The 22,745-nt window shown below is 38.6% G+C and overlaps 1 protein-coding gene across 3 annotated transcripts in view; it reads left to right on the forward strand.

The window, feature by feature from the left end:
• The window catches only part of EPSTI1 (epithelial stromal interaction 1), a 97,679-nt gene extending 91,660 nt beyond the window's left edge, over positions 1–6,019 (forward strand). For all 3 annotated transcript variants that reach the window (XM_042977205.1, XM_042977201.1, XM_042977207.1), the window contains one exon: positions 5,483–6,019. In XM_042977205.1, coding sequence (XP_042833139.1) covers positions 5,483–5,491 — 9 coding nt within the window. In that variant the 3' untranslated portion in view covers positions 5,492–6,019. The remainder of the gene's footprint in view (positions 1–5,482) is intronic.
• Positions 6,020–22,745: the final 16,726 nt, after the last annotated feature.

Genomic DNA, 22,745 nt, shown 5'->3' on the forward strand with positions numbered 1-22,745 from the left:
CGTTTAGTAGTTAAAATTGATGGATAGATCTAACAGTTCTCTTCAGTGTATACACTGGGCATGTCTTTCCACGACGCGTGCCCACGTGTATCACTGTGGCATTGAGAATAGGGACAAGATGGAAGAACAAGAAAAGAATCAACACACAGTATCTTTCCATCATGAATTACAATTTACAAATTATTGACTTCCTTGTAAGAATATGTGAGTAGGAGTCATGTGGAAAATGGGGCATTGTGAGTGAGTTTGAGACGTTATCCAAATTCGTGGAATTTGTATGTCGTGAAACACGACTGGAAGTTTGATTTTGGACAGGACTTGGGAACTCTCTGCACGTTCTCTCCTCTACCTCTACCAACTCTCAAAATTTAGAAACTACTTAGAAAAATACATGGGATTGCGGGAAGGATAATGGGAGAGAGTAAATGAATACCACATGAACTGCTGTTAAGGGAATGAGAATTTGGGAATCTGGTTCACCACCGACCATTGGTAGGCCCTATGGAAGTGAGCTCTGAATCTCTGCTTAGATTCTTCATGGGTAAAAAGAAAGGAACATCATTTTCTCATGATAGGAGTGAAGGCTATTAAAGTTTCCTTAGTAGGACAATCAGAACCAAGTCCAAAGTGGTTATCGGCTCTTCCCTTACTTGAAGGAAGCTGTGACAAAGATGAGAGTTTCTTCAGGCTCCCAACTCCACCTCCCTATAGACATCCTTACCTATATGCCTGTTTTTCCTTGGAGACCAGATTCTTACTCCTCCACCTACTGAGGGACTTTGCTCTAATGACACTCCCCTCTCTTCCGAATCATCAAATATTCATCTCAACTAGAAAATTCCCATCAGCATAAAATAGAGACACAAATTATATTGATATCCCCCTCCCTCTTGCTACTGTTCTATTTCTTTGTTCCTCTTTCAAGCAGAACTCCAAGAGGTATCTGTCCTTCAGCTTTTCTAATTTCTTTGTTCCCATTTCTCTTACACTTATTTAAATCAGAATTAAGACCTTATCCATCCAACCATAATGCTCTTGTCATGGTCATTTACAATGTCCACATTACAAAGTCCGGTGGTTATTTTTCGATCTTCGTCTTTTGATGTACCAGCATCATTTGTCACGGCGAGTCATTCCCTCCTCTCTGAAACTGTTTACTTGGCTTCTGGGGCACTCGTCTGTCCTGAGTTTCCACCAACCTCAGTGGCTACTCCTTTTCATTCTCCTTTGCTGAATCCCCTGCATCTTGTCCTCTCACCATTGGAGCACCTCAGAGATCCACCTTGGACCGCCTTCTGAATTTTATGTTCACTTAATACCTTGGTGGCCTTCTTGGTTATCATTACATTAAATACAATTTTTGTGCTTATTACTCCCGTGTTTCTTTTTTTTTTTAATTTTTTAATGTTTATTTTTGAGAGAGAGAGCAAGCACATGAGCAGGGGAGGAGCAGAGAGAGCAGGAGACACAGAATCTGAAGCAGGCTCCAGGCTCTGAGCTGTCAGCACAGAGCCTGACCCAGGGCTTGAACTCGAGAACCGTGAGATTATGACCTGGTCATACTAAGTGTCATACTTAGTCAGACACTTAGCCGAATGAGCCACCCAGGCACCCCTTATTACTCTCACATTTCTAATTCCAGCCTCTACCTCTTCCTTGACTCCAGACTTGCATTATCGATTTGTCCACGCAACATCTCTACTTGTATGTCTAATGGACATTTCAACCTTCACATGTCTAAAACTTGGTAGGACGTGATTGTCCTACTAAGGAAACCTTTGATCCGCTCTACCCACAGGCTCCATCTGCTCTCTTTGCTGTTTATATAATGGTACAACCCATCTCACATCTCATAACTGATCCATCAACAGATCTTTTTTTCTTTTCCTTCAAAATATATACAATCCAGTAGCTTCTCACCACTTCCACCACTATTACCCTGCTTCTAACCTCCATTATGTTTATCTAGATTCTCGAAAAAGTCTCCAAGATGGTTTCATTGCTTCCACACTTAGCCACTTAGAACCTATTCTCAATATAAGAGTGATCCCTTTGGAACAGAAGCCAGATCCTGTCACTTTCCTGCTTGAAATACCCCAGTGGCTCCCATGACTCTCTAAATCCAATGGAGTAAAAGCCAAAGTCCATATAGTCACCTACAGGGTGCAACCTGATCTAGACCCCACTTTACCCCACTGGTGCTCTCCTGCCACTGCCCTTCTTTCTCATTCCTCTCAGCCATGATAGTTTTCTTGCTTCTCTTTGAAAACTTAAGGACCTGGATGCTTTCACCTTAAGGCCTTTGCACTGGCTGCTCCTTCTGTACCTTTCTCCATATGATTTATTCTCCAAGCATTTTGTAGAATTCCACCCCATTGAGGTTTCCTTGGCCATTTATTTAATGCTGCCACCTGCGCCCTCATCCCTGGCTCTAGCCATACGTTTTCCAACCTCCACTTCCTTTTCTCTGGCACTCTGCAATTTCTTACATCTTTCTAATATTATTTGCTTATATGTGTTGTTGACTGTTTACTCTTAGTCTCTCCCTGTGATAATGCATGTTCCGTATTGTGTCAATCAGGGTCCTTTGATTGTTTTGCTCACTGATGTATCCCAAGCATAAAACACTAATTGGAACTTAGCACAGGCACAAGGAAACAGGTGGCTGTGATTGAAGGTTGGCCAAACAACAAAGATTTAGGACCAAATGATTTGATATATCAAAATGCTTAGATACCAAATTGAAAATAGCTGTGTATAAAACATTCAATGGACCAAATTTTGGATTTGAGACAATAAGGGAAAACAAGAGACAAAGACAAACAAAAAGATTTGAAAAAAGAACAAAATAGAACTTCTAGGAATAAAGAAATTTAATCTTTGGAATTAAAGCACTCAATGAACTCATCACAATAAAAGGAATTCGAATTAGGAACTAAATCAAAATACCATTTCTCATCTATTATTTTGGCAAAAGAACAAAAGTTTGGCAATATACTCTGTCTGTTGGCAAGGCTGTGGAGATAAAGGTTCATTCACACACTGTTGGTGAGAATTCAAAATGATGTAAACACTATCTAAATTAATTTGTCACCGTCTTTTCATAAAATAAAAACCAGACCTAGACATATTGCAGAAAAGTTGTACGAAATGTTGAAGGAACAGATAATTTCAAATGTCTAGAAAGTTTTCCAGATAAATGAAAAAAAGAGAAAATATTCTCTCAAAGGGTTAAGCAAGTGAATATAACTTGAATCAAAATTACACAAACACTATACAGAAAAAAAATGTATGTAAGCTCACTCATAAACAGATTGAAAATATCACAAATTTTGACAGATTTATCACAAATTAAAAAACAAAAAAACTGAGATGGTTTATCTCATAAATTATAGGAAAAATACCATATGATCATCTCAATAGATACAGGAAAAAGAAACAACTTGATACATTTCAATATTCATTTGTGGTAAAATTGCTAACAAAGGAGGAAGAGAAAGGACATTTCTTTAGCTAATAAACTGATCGAAATCCTATAATAAAAATACATCAAAAGCATTTCCTTTAAATCATATATAAAGGTTGAAAGGAAAAGAAACATTTATAATTAATAGATGATACAATCATTTACTCAGAAAATCTGAAGGAATTGATATTTAAGTTATTAGAATAAACGAGGAGCCAACAATGTTGGTAGATGCAGGATCAATATGTAAAAACTCACTTCATTTTTATACATTGTGAATAAACAAAAAATTTAATAAAAAGATAAACCAAAAATGCACATAACCTTTAAAAATATATATAAATTTTTTATAGAAAGACCCTAAGGAACAAATGAATGAAGAAGTTATACCTTGTTTAATGGGTAGAAATAGGAATGAGCTCTCAAATTATCTATAGATTTCATTAAATCCTAATCAAAGCAAAGAACCAAGAATAGCCAATTCACTCCTAAAGATAAAGAAATATGTATGGGGACTTAGTTAAATATTTAATATTGTCTGGAATTGGCCCAGGTGGACCCAGCCATTTCTGGAATTCTGATGTATGACAGAAGGCAGAGCACATCATTGGGGGAAGATGAACTGTTAACAAATTGCTGGCAGGACAAATTGAGAACCCACATGGCATCGTAACCAGTTAATTCCAGATGGATTAAGGCTTATAAGTAGAAATGAAGACTTTTTAAATTTTAGAATAGACTACAAAATGGAGGATTTTGTAAGACCCCAGGTATAAACCAAAAACTAATGATAAATATGCATTAAAATGAAACATCTGTTCATCAAAGGACACCGTACAAAAGAAAGAAGTCATATATGAAGATTTTGTAAATAAGTGGACAAAACGTTAGTATACAGAGGTGTTTAGACTGTGTCATTTATTTAGAAGTTGGTTGCTGACACTTGAGCTACCCTGGGAATGATCGAGAAGAGCTCACAGATAGGGCTTGGAGGAAATACTGGAATCAGTAAAAGGCTCAAAAAGAAGAAAAGGAAGAAGGCAGAAAATATGACAAAACAATAATGAAAGCCAAAGAGAGAAAAACTTGATTTTTGAAACATCATATAAGCACTTAAGTAGTAGGCCTTTAATAAGTATATTTTGGGTAGACAAATGAGATTGATCTTTATCTTTAAATCTTTAACATTTAAGTCACATTCTTCTCATATTGCTTTATATATATGTATTTTTTCTTTGATAATTTAAAATTGCTGTTGCATTTAAAAACATTTTGGTTTTCTCGACCCCTCTACTTTTCATGAGGTACGTAGGGTAGGATGTTGAAAGAATCACTTCAAATTCTCTTTGATGTCAGTAGGTGAGACCCTTTGAAATGCTGTGGAACCCTAAATCCTATGTCTTCAAGGGCATTTGAGCATTTGCCATGACCTATGAGGCAACCTGAGATTTTAGTTTCCCAGAATGTTAGAACAGCAATAGTCTGAATGCCAAGTGTGACTTGGCCCCAGCATTCTGGAAGCCTGATGGAGAATTCTTGATCGTTTGCACATGGTAGGGGGCAGAGGGAACTCATTTAGTCCATCTCCCTAACTCAAGGTCCCCTTAGAAGTCAGCTTTCTGTTGTATAATATGGCGCCATTCTACTCCATACATTTCCATTTAAATTGTTCTGCTTCACACTGTGCTTGTCCTGTCCTTGCTGTAACTATGGAGGTGGGTGACAATATTTGTGAACACTATTATTTGTGACCTATGTTAGCCTATCTCTAAGAACACAGCTGATGAGCTGTCATTCAACAAGCCATTACATTGTTGACAGAGACTATTTTGTGAATCCAATGCAATGGGACTTGAAAATTAAAACATGTCACTGGGACATTAAATCATTAAAAAATAGGCATTAAACTCAATATAGTAAGAAGAGTATTCTTTGAAGGAGCTTCAGATTGGACTTTAAAAGGTTTTGAATTTTGTTTTGCTGCTTGCACTAATTTTTGTTTTCTTTTGCTTCCAGGATGTATGAGAAATATTTACTTACATCTGTCCTTTGTCAACGGACCTTGAAGAACATCACTCAGTGCTTTTCCTTCATGCTGCTTTGTTTATCCTTACTGTTTTCACCTTGACTTCAACTGCCCACTCACTCAGCTGATCACGTGGGAATGACCCGTTTTCCCCTGTCATTATTTACACATGCTTGCAGGAGCTGATTGCTGAGCTCATACTTAATTTCTACTTCCAGTGAAATGTTGCACTGTTTTTCTCATTGGTTTCACATCTTATTGGAAGTATAATTACAGCCATGTTAGTAAGATGAAAAAGGAGGGAATCATTTGCTGCTTTCAGGTGTATAAGAGCTATATGGGTGCTACAGGCTTATCTCTCTGAGTAGCTAACTCTTACGTAATTCTCAGATCAGGTTTGGGGAATCTTGGGCATTTTTTTGGATTTTAAGCTCTACTTAATCCAGGGTACAAACTTGAGAAAAAGATAAAAAATAAATCTTTTATATTCTTTTGAACATGCTTTGAAATAAATTTTGAAATACTTTTGTGTAAATGGTTTGTTTTATTTTTAATGAAAGGCTCTTGAGTTTTTCTCTCTTGATGGGTCTCATTTTTATATTCTTCTTCATAGTTCATATAGATTAATTGTAAGACCTTAATCACTATCGGATATGCCTTTGGTCTTGATTTACTTACTAATACTGTTCCTCTGCTTTTTCATAGCGGTTCAGTTAATTCCCTGAAAGGATGTTGTTTATATGAAAATCAACTAGATACAGATGTAGATACAAAGTGTGCTTTATAGGTGTTTGGGAATCCTGTCTTTTCTCTATGCAACCTATTTATTATTTATGATAGCTAATTCAGTAGGCTTCTCTATTCTACTTTTGTGACCTTTAACCAAGTTAAAAAACCTTAGAGTATAAGAATATTGGTTTTCCATGCTTTATGCTCCACCCCACTCCATGTTATATAGGAAAGCATTGCATTTAGTCATAGAATGAAAGTTGGAAGAGAAAATAATTTTTGCAGGTGGGCAATTAATACTGTTTTTTTAATGACGGGTAGTTGACATACAATGTTATATTAGTTTCATGTGTATAGTTTAGTGATTTGACATTTGTAAACATTGCAAACTGATCACCACAATTAGTCTAATTACCCTCTATCATCTCGCAAAGTTAATACAATATAATTCAGTATATTCTCCATGTTGTACATTCTATCTCCATGACTTACTTATTTTATAATTGCCAGTTTGTGTTTCTTGATCCCTTTCATCCACTCCCCCATTTCTCCAAAACTCCTCCGACAACTTCTAATCTGTTCTCTGTATCTGTGTGTTTGGGTTTGTTTGTTTTGTTTATTTGTTTGGTTTTTAGGTTCCACATACAAGTGAAATAATGCAGTATTTGTCTTTCTCTGACTTATTTCACTTAGAATAGTGCCCTCAAGGTCCATCCATGTTGTCACAAGTGACAAGATTTCATTCTTTTTTATGGCTGAGTAGTATTCTGTTATATACATCTACCACATTGTCTTTATCCATTCATTCATTTTTTTTAAAGAATTTTTTTAATGTTTATTTATTTTTGAAGGTGAGAGACACAGAGTGTGAGTGGGGGAGGGGCAGAGAGAGAGGGAGACACAGAATCTGAAGCAGGCTCCAGGTTCTGAGCTGTCAGCACAGAGCCCGACGCGGGGCTCGAGCTCACAAACCGCGAGATCGTGACCTGAGCCGAAGTCGGACACTCAACCAACTGAGCCACCCAGGTGCCCCTATCCATTCATTCATTGATGGGCATTTAAGCATTGTTTTCATATCTTAAAAAAATTTTTTTTAATGTTTGTTTTTGAGAGAGGGAGAGAGAGAGAGACTGTGAGCAGGGGAGGGGCAGAGATGGAGACACAGAACTCTAAGCAGGCTTCCAGTCTCCGTGCTGTCAGCACAGAGCCTGACACAGGACTCAAACTCATGAACCGTGAGATCATGACCTGAGCTGAAGTCAGACACTTAACCAAATAAGCCACCCAGGTGTCCCTCTTTTCATATCTTGGCAACTGTGAATAATGTGGCAATGAACATAGGGGTACATACATCTTCTCCAATTAGTGTTTTTATTTTCTTCAGATAGATATCCAGTAATGGAATTGCTGGATCATATGGTGGTTTTATTTATAAATTTTTGAGGAAACTCCATACTGTTTTGCATTGTGGCTGAGCTAATTTATATCACTACCAACAATGCACGAAGTTTCCCTTTTTCTCACATCCTTGCCAACACTAAATTCTTGTCTTTTGGTCGTAGCCATCTGACAGATGTAAAATGATATCTCCTGTTGTTTTGATTAGCCTTTCCCTGATGATTAATGATGTTCAGCATCTTTTCATTTGCCTGTTGGCCATCTATATGTCTTCATTGAAAAAATGTCTGTTCAACTCTTTTGCCAATTTCTTATTTGAGCTTTTCGTTTTGTTTTGTTACTGAGTTGTAGGAATTCTTTATATATTTTGGATATTAAACCCTTACTAAATACATGATTTGCAAATACCTTCTTCTATTCAGTAGGTTGCCTTTTCATTCTGTTGGTTTCCTTCACTATTCAGAAGCTTTTTAATTTGATGTAGTCTCATTTGTTTATTTTTGCTTTTGTTTCCCTTACCTTTGGAATCAGAAAAAATATCCCTAAGACTGATGTCAAGGAGCTTACTGTAAAAAAGTTTTCCTTTGGGAGTTTTGTGGTCTCACGTCTTATATTCAAGGCTTTAATTGATCTGGGGTTAATTTTTGTTTATTGTATAAAATAATGGTCTAGTTTCATTATTATTATTTGCATGTAGCTCTCCAGTTTTCCTGGCGCCATTTGTTGAACAGTCATTTACCCATTGTGTATTTTTGCCTCCTTTGTCATAAATTAATTGGTCATATATGCACGGGCTTATTTCTGGGCTCTCTGTTCTGTTCCATTGATCTATGTGTCTGGTTTTATGCTAATACCATACTGTTTTGATTACTACAGCTTTGTATTATAGTTTGAAATCAGGGAGCCTGATACCTCTGGCTTGTTCTTTCTCAAGATTGTCTTGGATATTTGGAGTCTTTTGTGGTTCCATATAAATTTTAGAATTATTTGTTTTAGTTCTGTGAAAAATGCCGTGGGAATTTTTATAGGGATTGCATTGAATCTGTAGATTGCTTTGGGTAGTGTGGACATTTTAACAATGTTAATTCTTCCTTCTAACATATGAGCACAAAATACTTTCCATTATTTGTGTTGTCTTCAGTTTCTTTCATCAGTGTCTTACATCTTTCAGTGTATGAGTCTTTCACCTCCTTGGTTAAATTTATTCCTAGCTATTTTATTTTTTAGATGTGATTGTAAATAGAATCATTTTTAAAATTTCTTATTGTTCATTATTAGTGCATAGAAATGCCACAGATTTTTATATGTTAATTTTGTATCCTGCAACTTTACTGAATTCATTTATTCTAATAGTTTTTTTTTTTTTTGGTAGAGTCTTTAGGATTTTCCATATATAATATCAAATCATCTGCAAATAGTAACAGTTTTACTTGTTCCTTTATAATTTGGATGCATTTTATTTCTTTTTCTTGACTAATTGCTCTGGCTAGGATTTCTAATATTATGTTGAATAAAAGGGGGGGGGGTAGAGTGAGCATCCTTTTCTTGTTTTCGATCTTAGAAGAAAAGCTTTCAGCTTTTCACCATTGACTCTAATATTAGCTGTGGGTTATGAATGTTCCCTCTATACTCACTTTATTGAGGTTTTATCATGAATGGATGTTGAATTGCATCAAATGCTTTTTCTGCACCTACTGTGATGATCATATTTTTATCTTACATTTTATTAATGTGGTATATTGCAATTGATTTGTGGGTGTTGAACCATCCTCGCATTGCTGCAATAAATCCCACTTAATTGTGGTATATGATCCTTTTAGTGTTGTTGGATTTGGTTTGCTAAAATTTGGTGAGCATTTTTACATTTGTGTTCCCTAGGGACATTGGCCTGTAATTTTGCTTTTTTTGTGATGGCCTTGTCTGGTTTTGGTGTCAGGGTAGTGCTTATAAAATGAGTTTGAAAGCATTGTCTTCAATTTTTTTTGGAAGCCTGTCCCTCAGGCTGAAGCTCCAAGCTAAGTAAATAAGCCTTTTCATAGGAAGACTGGATTGTTTTTCAGTCTGCCATCTGTACAGTACCCTGGGGGTGGTGGGCTTCCAAGAACTGTCTTTCTTATTGTTCTGTTCCTGGGGAGCTCACAATGCTAGCCTCCTTGGCCACCAGGGCCAAGTGATTAAGGCGAATTCCTGTATGTCCCTGTTGGCTTTAGCTAGGGAGTGGAAAGTGGGGTGGGGAATGCTCTCTGGCTTCAGAAAATGTCTTGACTGAATGTGCCCCAGGGGCTTCAGAAATGCAGCGACAGAGTGCCTTGTCTGTGTGCATGTACCAGCTTTAGGCTGGGAGCAGAATGCCATGACTGCTACACTTGTTAGCCCCAGCCAAGGATTGGGGGAGTATTGCAACCTTCCACACTTCATAGACTTTAGCTGGGGAACAGGAGAATGCTGCCACTGTTCAAATTTGCTGGTTCCAGCCAGGGACTAGGGGAATGCTATGGCCACCTGTGCTCTCTGGCGTCAGCAAGGCGGTAAGATAGTGCTGTGACCACTGGCTTCTGGCTGTCTTAGCAAAGTGCTGGGAGGGTTCTGTGTCCAGGCTCACCCATCTGTGCCAGCGGGCTAGACAGAGGGTCCAAAAATGACATCTGCCAACACCTCCATCTCTGGGGGCAGTTTCAGCTGTCTCCTACCCCTCCAGCAGCTATGTTTAGGTTAGTAAATGTGTCTCTTTCACGTATAGTCTAGGTGCTTTTCAAACTGCTGTTTATTCCTGCTGGGTCTTGGGACAAATGACACTGTATTGAGCCCTTTACATGGAAAATCTCAGTCTCCTACAGTACTTTGAGTCCCTTGGATGTCAGCCCTGTTGATTTTCTAAGTCAGATATTTGGTGGAGGCGGGTGCTCATCTCTCTGGTGCAGATGCCAGGGGTTTGGGACCAACCCCTCACTCCAGCAGAAGCGCCAGACTGGTGAGATCCCTATTGTAGGTCCCAAGCTGGGGGTGGGGTTTTTTGGTGAGACTGTGCCTGTACTTTGCTACCCATCTCAATATTGGTCTTTTTATCCTTTTTGTGGAGAAGCAGTTCATCTAGTTTTCAGATCTTTATCAAAGAAAAAAAAATGATCCGTATGTAGCTGTAGATTTGGTGTGTCCTTGGGAGGAAGTGAGTTCAGGATCTTCCTATGCCACCATCTTGTGGAAATCTCCCCAAAACTAATAATACTTCATAGCATTAAGAGATCTTCTGTGCTGCCAATCACTCTTGAAACTGACTTTCCAAATGTGTATCCAGGGAAGCGTGGGGACTTCAGGTTCTAAGGCCAAGACTGAGGGGGCTCATTGAAGCAGGACAAAGGTATAGTATAGAAAGGGCTGCATTGGGGGTGGTGGGGGCTGAGAACAGATGGCGCTCAGCTAGCTTCTCTGGAGTAAATAAGGTAGATACGCTTGGTTTTCCTCTCTTCTGCCAGCTGAAGCTGCGTTAGTGCTGTTGACGCTAATATAAAATGTTTGGTCCATTTGAAGTCTTTGTCATTGCCTAATATGGGGAAAACGAAATCCCTCAGCCTGGGCTGGAAGCATCGCCAAAACGACTGTAAACGTGTGAATGTTGCAGGCATTTTACTGCTGTGGCATGCCGCCATTTAAGCCCTACCCCTGCCAGCCTGGCTACCTCAGAGTCCATAGTCATGTTCTGGTTTTTGCGTCTAGGGCCAACATTCTTCACTTGCTGCTATTTTCCAGCATGTAATCTGGAGTTGATGTAGGGGAAAGCGATGCCTTCTCACGTTAGTGGATCTCAGGACAGTTGGCATGAATTTCTCTTCCACTGCCTGCTGTATCCTGCCTCCCCAAGTGAAGATTTTGTTCAGGTCTTTGGTCTCACTAAAAAAAGAAAAAAACCATTGTGCCATTGTGCCATTGTGCAGGTAGGGAAAATTGTGACTTCGTGGCCAAAATTATCTAGAATATGTATGGGGTTGTAAACATCTTCCTTGAACAATTCTCTCTGTGGGTGGAAGGAAGCAGAAAAGACACAAGAGTTGCTGTGTAAGGGAGCCTCCCATCAGCTTTTCACATTTAATCTGCCCTGTTGAATCAATTGGAATAAAATTTGGACTTGTGGATAACTTTGGAAAGGAATCTCAAAGTTCTCATCACAGTTTCTATGCTTTTGAAGTGCTTTCTTCTTCTGAAAAAGAGAATAAAAATGAGACAAATTGTTACAAAAGAGGTGTTTGTTACAGAAACTGTAGACATATGGATGAGTAATAAAAAGCAAAAAACTAGTGATTTTTTCAGGTTATTTGTAAATAACCACAGTTATTATTTTGGCATGCACCCTTTCAGATACTTTTCTGTATGATTGTATATCAAAATCCCTGCAATAAAAATCCTTACAGATACTTGTCTGAGGATTGGATAAGGACAAACACCTTGATTAGAATTGGTGGTTTAAAGTAATCCGCATTTATAGAGGTTTTAATGTAGGTAGTCAAATTACTTTCTCAAAAGGTGGCACAAATATTTATTACCACCAGAGGCATGCCCTATAGCTAATACTGTTAGTAGTTTGTAAGTCATTGCTTATATCCTAGGCAAAAAAACAACAACAAAAAAACACGTCATTTGGAGAGCTTAACCGTTCTATTTTCCACAGGTTTACTGGTCATTCTTTATCTTCTGTGTGTGTGTGTGTGTGTGTGTGTGTGTGTGTGTGTGTATACAGTTGATTTTTGTTTAATGTTTTTATTTTTGAGAGAGACAGGGTGTGAGTGGGGGAGGGGCAGAGAGAGAGAGGGAGACACAGAATCTGAAGCCGACACCAGGCTCTGAGATGTCAGCACAGAGCGCAATGCAGGGCTCTACTTCCTGAACCATCAGATTGTGACCTGAGCTGAAGTTGGATGTTTAACTGAGCCACCCAGGTGCCCCTGTATATAGTTGATTTATAAAAGATCTATGTAATGATACTGTGTTGTAAATATTCTAATTTTTATGGATCTTTTAATACAGCATTATTTGACTTAGTATTGAGTTTTAAATATTTATGTCTTTGGATATATCAGTCTTTTTTCCTTTGTGGTTTCCTCTTGGTCTTATGTTGATAGACTTTTATTTTTTTTTTAATTTTAGTTAATTTTTTTATTTGATTATAGTTGACGCACAATGTTGCATTAGTTTCAGGTGTACAACTTAATGATTTGACAAGTTTATGTATTATGCTATGTTCACCACAGGTATAGCTACCATCTGTCTCATTACACTATTAGAATATAATTGACCCTGTTCCTTATGCTTTGCTTTTTATTCCTGTCACTTACTCATTCCATAACTGGAGGTCTATGTCTCCCTCTCGCCTTTACCAACTTGCCCTGCATCCATACCCTCACCCTTGGGCAACCATCCATTTTCTGTCTATATTTATAGTTCTGATTCTGCTTTTTGTTCATTTTTTTAGATTCCATTTATGAATGGAATCCTATGGTATTTGACTTTCTCAGTCTGACTTCTTTCACTTAGCATTGTACCCTCTAGGTCCATCCTTGTTGTCTCAAATGGCATGATCTCCTTTTTTTGTAGTTGTGTAATATCACATAGTATATGTATGTGTGTGTATATGTATATACATACATGTATGGATACACACACATATACAGACACACCGTTTTCCTTATCTATTTGTCTATTAATGGACACTTAGTTTGCTTCTATGTCTTGGCTATGGTAAATAACAGAAGTGCATATATCTTTCCACGTTAGCATTTTTGTTTTCCCTGGGTATATTCCCAATAATGGGATTATTGGATCATATGATATTTCTATTTTTAATTTTTTTTGAGGAAACTTGATATTGTATTCCACAGTAGCTGTACCAATTTACATTCCCCCCAACAGTGCACAAGGGGTCCTTTTTCTCTATATCCCCCACCAACACTTGTTTCCTGTATTTTTTATTCTAGCCATTCTAATAGGTGTGAGGCGATATCTCATTGTGCTTTTGATTTGCATTTCTCTGATACTGATGTTGAGCATCTTTTCATGTATCTATTGGCCATCTGTATATATCTACTTTGGAAAAATGTCTATTCAGGTTCTCTGCCCAATATTTAATCAGATTGCTCTGTGTGTGTGTGTGTGTGTGTGTGTGTGTGTGTGTGTATTGAGTTGTATAAGTTCTTTATATATTTTCTATACTAACCCCTTAGCAGAAATGTCATTTGCAAATGTCTTCTCTCATTCAGTAGGTTGTCTCTTTGTTTTGTTGAGGGTTTGGTTTCCTTTACCGTGCAAAAACTTTTTATTTTGATGTGGTCCCAATAGTTTAGTTTTGCTTTCGTTTCCCTTGTCTCAGGAGACCTATCTAGAAAAATGTTGCTGTGGCTAATGTCAGGGAAATTACTACCTGTGTTTGCTTCTAGAATTTTTATGGTTTCAGATCTTTTACTATGCAAAAAATTTTATTTTGATGTGGTCCCAATAGTTTAGTTTTGCTTTTGTTTCTCTTGTCTTGGGAGACCTATCTAGAAAAATGTTGCTGTAGCTGATGTCAGGGAAATTACTACCTGTGTTTGCTTCTAGAATTTTTATGGTTTCAGATCTTATGTTAAGGTCTTTAATCCATTTTGAGTTTATTTTGAGTTAGAAAGTAGTCCAGTTTCATTTTTGTACATCCAGTTTTCACAGCACCGTTTATTATATTCTTGCCTCTTTTGTCATAGATTAATTGACCATATGAATATGGATTTATTTCTGGGCCCTCTATTTTGTTCTGTTGATCTATGTGTCTATTTTTGTTACATCTGTTTTGATTACTACAGCTTTGTAGTATATCTTGAAATCTGGAATTTGTAGTATATCTTGAAATCTGGAATCTCCAGCTTGGCTCTTGTTTCTCAGGATTGCTTTGGTCTATTCAGGGTCTACTGTGGTTGCATACACATTGTAGTAGTATTCTAGTTTTGTGAAAAACTGCTGTTGGTATTTTGATAGGGATTGCACTGAATCTGTAGATTGATTTGGGTAATATGGACATTTTGTCAATAGTAATTTTTCTAACTTGTGAGCATGGGATATCTTTCCATTTGTGTCATCTTCAATTTCCTTCATCAGTGTTTTATATTTTTCAGAGTACAGGTCTTTCACCTCTTTGGTTAAGTTTATTCCTAGGTATTTTATTCTTTTTGGTGCAATTATAAATGTGTTTTATAAAATTTCTTTTTCTGCAACTTTGTTGTTAAGGTATAAAAATGCTGCAAATTTCTGGGTGTTAATTTTGTATCCTGCCATTCTACTGAGTTTGTTTATTACTCTAGTAGTTTTTTGGTAGAATATTTAGAATTTTCTATGTATACTATCCTGTTTTCTGCAAATAGTAACAGTTTAACTTCTTTACCAATATGGGTGCTTCTTATTTCTTTTTCTTTTCGGATTGCTGTGGCTATGACTCCTTCTATGTTGAATAAAAATGGTGAGAGTGGGCATACTTGCCTTATTCCTTACCTTAGAGGGAAAGCTGTCAGTTTTTCAACATTAAGGATGATGTTAGTTGTGGTTTTTCATATATGGCCTTCATTATTTTCAGGTATATTCCCTCTAATTCCATTTCATTGACAGTTTTTATCCTGAATGGATATTGAATCTTCTAAAATGCTTCTTCTGCATCTATTGAGATATCATATAATGTTTATACTTTGTTTTGTTGTTGTGGTTTATATGAATGTGTTATGTGGATATATGAATAGGGAACCATCCTGGCATCCCAGGAGTAAATACCAGCTGATGGTGGTGAATTATCTTTTTAATGTATTGTTGTATGCAGGTTGCTAACATTTTGTTAAGGATTTTTGCATCTGTGTTCACCAGGGATATTGACCTGTAGTTTTCTTTTTTTGTGGTGTCTTTGTCTGGTTTTGGTATCAGGATAATGCTGGCCTCATAGAATGTATTTGGAAATTTTCCTTCCACTTCTACTTTCTGGAATAGTTTGAAGATAATAGGTTTTAATTCTTCTTTCAATGTCTCATAGATTTCACTTGTGAACCCATCTGGTCCTGGACTTTTATTTTTTGGTAGGTTTTTGATTACCATTTAAATTTTGTTACTTGCAATCATTCTGTTCAGATTTTATGTTTCTTTCTGATTCAGTTTTGGAATATTGTATGCTTCTAGGAATTAATCCATATCTTCTAGGTTGTCCAGTTTGTTGGCATATACTTTTTCATAGTATTATAATCCTTTGCATTTCTGTGGTATCAGTTTTTACTTCTCTGTCATTTCAGATTTTATTTATTTGTATCCTTTCTCTTTTTTTCTTGATTAGTCTGGCTAAAGGCTTGTCAATTTTATCTTAGCAAAGAAACAGCTCTTGGTTTCACTGATTTTTTTTTTCTATTGTGTTTTTAGTGTCTATGTCATTTATTTCTGCTTTGATCTTTATTATTTCATTTCTTCTACTCACCTTGGGCTTTGTTCTTCTTTTCCTAGTTCTTTTAGAAGATTAGATTGAATTTTTCTGATTTCTTGAGGTAGGCCTGCATTGCTACTGTGTCCCAGAGATCTTGAATCACTGAGTTTTCATTCTCATTTGTCCCTATGTGTTTTAAAAATTTCTTCTTTGATTGTTTCATTGACCCATTGGTTGTTTAGTATCATGTTGTTTAGTCTCTGCATGTTTGTGTTTTTTCTAGTTATTTTTTTTCTCATGATTTATTTCTAGTTTCATACCATCATGGTCAGAAAAGATGCATGGTATGATCTCAATCTTCTAAATTTATTGAGGTATTTTTTATGGCATCATATGTGATCTATTCTGGAGAACATTTCATGTGCACTTGAAAAGAATGTGCATTCTGTTGGTTTTGGATAGAATGTTCTTTATATATCTGTTATGTCCATCCGGTCCATTGTATCAATCAAAGACATTGTTTCCTTCTTGATTTTCTGTCTGGATGATGTATCCATTGATGTAAGGGGAGTGGTAAAGTCCCCTACTGATATTGTATTGCCATCAGTTTCTCTCTTCATGTCTGTTAATATTTGCTTTAAGTGCTTTGTATTTAGGTGCTTCAGTGTTGGGTGCATAGATATTTACAATTGTTTTATCCTATTGTTGGATTTATCCCTGTATCATGATGTAATGCCTTTCTTTGATTCTTATTACAGTGTTTTAAAGTCTATTTTGTTTAATATAAGTATTGCTACCCTGGATTTTTTTCTCACATACCTTTGCATGATGAATGTTTTTCTGTTCATTCACTTTCAGTCTGTATATTCATCTTTAGGTCTGAGGTGAGTCTCTTGTAGGCAACATATATATATGGGTCTTGTTTTCTTATCCATTCTGCTACTCTGTCTTTTGATTGGAGCATTTAGGCCATTTAAATTTAAAGTAATTATTGATAGGTATATACTTATTGGCATTAAAAATTTTTTTTCTGATTGTTTTTATAATTCTTTGTTCCTTTCTTCTTGCTGTCTTTCTTTGTGATAGATGAGTAGCTAATGTTTTGTTTGGGTTTCTTTATTCTTTGTGCATCTATCATGGGTTTTGGGTTTGTGTTTACCATGAGGTTTATAAATGGCATTCTAAGTAAATAATAGTCCATATTAATTTGATGGTCATTTAAATTCAAACACATTCAAAAAAGAAAAAAAAAGAATGGTTCTTCTAGTTCTCTTCCCTTTCTACTCCCTTCACATTTTATGTGTATGTTATCATTTTACATCCTTTTTTCATATTTTTGTGTCATGACCATTTTTTAATGTTTTTTAAATTTATTTTTGAGAGAGAGACAGGGTGTGAGTGGGAGAGGGGCAGAGAGAGAGGGAGACACAGAAGACCTCCTTGGGTTCATCTTACTTGGAACTCTGAGATTCTTGGGTTTGGAGGTCTATTTCCTTCCCTAGGTTAGGGAAGTTTTCAGTTATTGTTTCTTCAAATAAGTTTTCTACACCTTTCTCTCTCTCTTCTTTTTCTGGGACCCCTGTAATGTATTCACTTGATGTTGTCTAAGAGATCTCTTAATCTGCCTTCATTTTTTAACGTTTCTCTTTTTTTCTCTTCTTTTTGCCACTCAGCTTGTGTGCTTTCCAATTCCCTGTCTTCCAGATCACTGATACATTCTTCTGCATCCTCTAATCTGTTGGTTCTTTCTAGTGTGTTTTTTTTTTTTTTAATTTTTTTTTCAACGTTTTTTATTTATTTTTGGGACAGAGAGAGACAGAGCATGAACGGGGGAGGGTCAGAGAGAGGGAGACACAGAATCCGAAACAGGCTCCAGGCTCTGAGCTGTCAGCACAGAGCCTGACTCGGGGCTCAAACTCACCGACCGTGAGATCATGACCTGAGCCCAAGTCGGCCGCCTAACCGACTGAGCCACCCAGGCGCCCCTCTTCCTCCCCATTTTGCTTGTCTTTCTGTGTTTGGTTCTATGGATTAGACAAAATGGCTTCTCCACCTAAAGTTGAAGGAGTGGTCTTGTGGATGATGTCCCTCCTGAAGACTGTGTGCTTTGTGACTGCTGGCTGGCTGGAGCTGTGGCCGTGTGTACTAGTTACTCTTTTAAACTGTGACTTTTTATAGGGAGGATTAAAAAATAAAAGAGAAAAGAAAAACAGAACAAGAAAGAACAACCCCCCCCCCCAAAAAAACCCCCAAAATAAAAAAAAAAAAACTTTTTAAAAAGTAAAATAAAGTAAAAATGTAAACCCCCCACAAGATCACCACTTGTTTTTGTGCCCTAGCACTACAGGGTGGCTGGTGTGGGCTTGTCTGAGGTTGCAAGCTCACAGCTCACCCTGTGCTGGACCCTGCTCTGGTCTGGCCCTTTAAGGCGCAAGAGGCGAGAACAGTCCCGGGGTTCTTCGCCCCTTTTAAACTGCGGCTTCCCACCCCCGCAGTTCTCCAGCACTGGCGCATGCGCGACTGGGGCTGGTGTAGGCTTGAGGGCCCTGTTCTTGCTGAGGTGGCAAGCTCCCTGTGAGGGTTAAAAAGTGCAGGTTAGAAGGGTTAGAAAGCCCCATGGCAGCCAGACCCGGCTCCAGTTGGGGCTTTTAAGGGGGAGGGGGAGAGAGCGTTGTAGCAATTCCTTGGCCCTTTGAAACCTTGGCCTTTTCTGGTGTCCCAGTACAACCTGGGCTGGTGTGGGCCTGCAATGCCTGGGCTTGCGGAGGTTTGCAAGCTTTTTGTGAGATCTGACCCATCAGTTACGGTGTTGAGATCCCCTCCTTATTGCATCAGTTTGGGCTTTTAAAGCGACAGGGGAGAGAGTGTTCCTACAGCTCCCGAGCTCTTTTAACCCCACCACCTGCTTTTTCTGTGCCCTATTGTAGAGGTGGGCTGATGTGGGGTTATGGACCCTGGGCTTGCTACGGTTGCAAGCTCACCGAGAGGACCGACCCACCCCTTGGGGGGTCCCCCACCGTGCTCTGGTCTAGGCTTGTAAGGTAAGGTGGGACGATGAAGGGTGTACCTGGAGAGCTTTCCCATCACTCCTCTACCGCTTGGCCGAGCTCTAGCACTCTTTTCTGTGCTAGTTCCTCTTTTAAACCCCATTTTTTTCCTGTGCCCAAAAGGACCTGTTTCTGATCCCTCCCTTACTTTCCTTCCTTCCCCACTGCCCTTCACAGTGTCAGGGGGCGGGGCTGAGGTGGGGCTTCCGGTCAGGTAAGTTATTTACCGCGTCTCTGTGTCTCCTGCTGTTCTTTCCCTGGTTGTTCAGCAGCTGTGCAGTCAGTGCTCGGTTTGCTTACGGACCAGTCATTCTGTTAATAGGTGTGATTCGGTGTGTTCCGTGGAGGGGAGTTCAGAGTCTTCCCAGCCACCATCTTGAACTGGAACCTAGAAGTAGATTCCTGCTTGCTAGATTTTTTTTTTTTTTTTAATATTTATTTATTTTTGAGAGACAGAGCCCACATGTGAGTCGGCAAGGGGAGGGGATAGAGATGGAGACAGAGGACCTGAAGAAAGGTCAGGGCAGAGCCTAGTGCGGGACTTGAGCTCAGGAACTCAGAGATCATGACCTGAACTGAAGTCAGTTGCTTAAGGGCCCAGGCACCCCCCTGCACTGATAGATTTTAAAAGGTGCAAAGCAGCAAGCCGTCCAGTGACTCATCACAAGAAAATGAAAACTGCTGGGGGTAGTTATGGACAATATGGGGCAGCTGGTCTTAATTCCATTCCTGGCATAGACCTGAGCACCCACGTTCGTTTTGTGTGTTGTTACACGGGAGAACTCCTGTGCTCTCCAAACACTTTAAGCTGGAAAAAAAAAAAAAAAAAATGAGATTCTTTCGTCAGATTGATTTTGTTAAATGTTTTAAAAATTTGGTGAGCTTATTTTTAACTTGACGATTTGGTTGGCTTTCGGAAAGTTAGGTATTTCTTTCAGGAAGAAGCCCTGCATTGGAATCGTTTTCTTTTTGAACAGTCCACTGTTTAACGGTGGAGCTTACAAAGGATCATAGGAAGATAATTTCTTTTTTCCCCTCACAGAAATACATGCTCAAAAGTGAGGGTTTTAAAGGCAAATGAAGGCAAACCGAGGAACCTTTTCAGTACACGTATTGCCATGTCATTGTGCCATCTTCTGGAGCAGAGGCTACAGGGAGACTGGTGCGGCTGCAACTCACATGTCCCAGCAAGCTGCTGCTTACGACTCCTTTGCTTCGCCTCCCAGAGCTGCGTGCATGCACTCAGGGCCTCTCTTGTGCCCAAAGAACTCTGTTGCAGCCAAGCTGTAGGAACTGTCCGGTCATCAGAGGGAAGACGTCTCCGTTTCTACGTAAATGCTGCGTGAGTGATCCCCACTGTATTACGAACTGGTTAGACCTTTTAATTACTACGAGTTAGAAACCATAATGGTGCCGAAATGGAACGGAAATTGTGCCTCCGTATTGGGGCCGCAGAAACGGATGAGAGAGGAATATTTGAAAGGGAACGTTGTGAATTAGGAAAGATCAGAGATCAAAATTTAAATACGGTATTTATATTCCGGTCTGTTTTGAATATGGGATGTGAGGAAGTAGTTGTGGCATTTTAGGATTTCTGCTAGCCAGACAGAAAGCTTGGAATGCTAACACAAGTACTCAACACGTAGAGAAGGCAGATTTCAATGAATTCAAGACAAGATGGTTATCATTCTATTACTGAAGGAGGAATTCAAAGGGATAGATAAGCTTTCAAAATTATAGTCTGTCTTTGCAATTACATGTTATCCATGCTGAAGACCAAAAGTGAGGGCATCTAGAGCCAACATGGAAGCACTCTCTCTGAGAAACTCAGATTTAAAAAGGGCACGTACCAAAAAGTGGAAAGACCTGTCACCAAAAATTATGTGAAAGAGAGGCAATGGCCAGTTAACAGGGAACAGAAGGACCAAAGGCCAGAGTGTGCTGAGGCTTTTGAGAAAGAAAAAAAAAAAAGTTAAGGGCAGGATAATGGAGGACTTACAACTTCAGAGTGAGAACAAGAAGGAAGAGGCAGGCCGTGTTGCTTGCGGCCAATGGTGTGATGTTGATGGATAACGTGAAGAAAGCAGAACTTGTTTCCTGCTGTTTTTCCTGTTTTCTCTGTCAAGGAGAGCTGTCTTTGGACTAAACAGGGTAGAATGAATGTTGTTAAGAGTTGGAAGCCCAAGATGGGTGAAGAGATTCTGTGCGAGCCATGCGTTGTTTGTAAATGAGCCCAAGGTGCTGGCTCTGAATGAATTTCAGTGCAGGGCTCTGAGAAAATGTGCCAGTGAGTTTACCCACCCACGCAGGGAGAGCTTTGAGGGTGGAGGAAGGGAGAAAAGCAGGCTGGCTGAAGACAGGTAAATTCCACCACCTGGGAACTGTGGAATCCAGACTTGGAAAGGACCTTAGATACCTAGTTCATTCCCTATCTGATACATTATTACATGTACGAGTAGGTGTTCTATGGATATTCAAGGGCGCATTTGATAGGCCCAGCTTATCTGTCTAGTATTTGATCCCTTTCCTTAGCAGCACAAAAAGCCTTTAATGTGGACATTGTTTCCCAGTTGTCAAATAATCCATTCCTTTCTCCCTTTCTTTACGTTCTCTTTCCATAAACATTTGTCGACTGTACATTATGTTGTATTGTCTAGGAAGATAAATAGGACATAGTTCTTGCCCTATAGTTCTTAAAAAAATATGAATTTACTTACTTGTTTATCCAACAAAGATTGCCCCAATGTGTGCTGGGCACTCTTCCAGGTACTGGAAATAGGATTTTAAATAAAACCACAGCCCTGCCCTCATGAAACTTATATTAGAGGACAGATAGACGACTAGCAATAAACATAATATCTAAATTCTATAGTCTACTTGGAGGTGTATATGCCATAAGAGATGTGTCAACAGATGAGTCTGGTGACGGCTCTTTGGGGACAGCGGGTGCACAGAGGAAAGAGGAGTAAATTCTCCTGAGGTGCTTGAGGACCTGATCAGTGAACTGAATCTTGAAAGATGAATAGTTTTGAAAATAGCTGGTTGCTTTAGGGGAGGAGTGGAGCTGGCATTCCAGGAAGTAGGAGATATTTGATCAAAGAAGTGTGAATGGAAACAGTAGAATGTGTTAGAAGACGTCTGAGTAATCAGCATCATTTCATTTGATATCGACAAATAGAGGTAGAGATGTTTTTTTTCTCCTTTTCCTCTTTCTCCTCCCTCTTTCATCCTCCTGCTCTCTCTTCTTCTTCTTGTAATGATTAATACTATTGACTCCTTTTGAGTTTACCATCAGCTAAAATCCTGAATGTTTCCACTCACATTATGCCTGAGCCATATCACCCTAGTCTTTCTGTGTGGGAATACTTTGTATTCTCAATAATCTTTCATGAGTTTATGTTGTGTGTATTTTACGTTTTGAAAAAGAGTTGAAGTAACTGAAGTAATTAGACCAGAGAAGAGAAAACTCCAGAAACGGGTAAAAGTCGTCTCCTTACATTTGAAGATCCATCATGGGGAAGAGAGCTCTATTTTCTCTTTTTGTGGCTGATCTTACTAGTGGGTGGGACTTCAGGGATGTAGAGTTCAACTCCATGCCCAGAAAAGCCTCTGGAAGTTGATTTGAGAAAAGGCCAGCTGCATTTTTCAAAGCTGCATTTGGATCTCCAG

The sequence above is a fragment of the Panthera tigris genome, chromosome A1 (assembly GCF_018350195.1).
Source record: "Panthera tigris isolate Pti1 chromosome A1, P.tigris_Pti1_mat1.1, whole genome shotgun sequence".
NCBI lineage: Eukaryota > Metazoa > Chordata > Mammalia > Carnivora > Felidae > Panthera > Panthera tigris.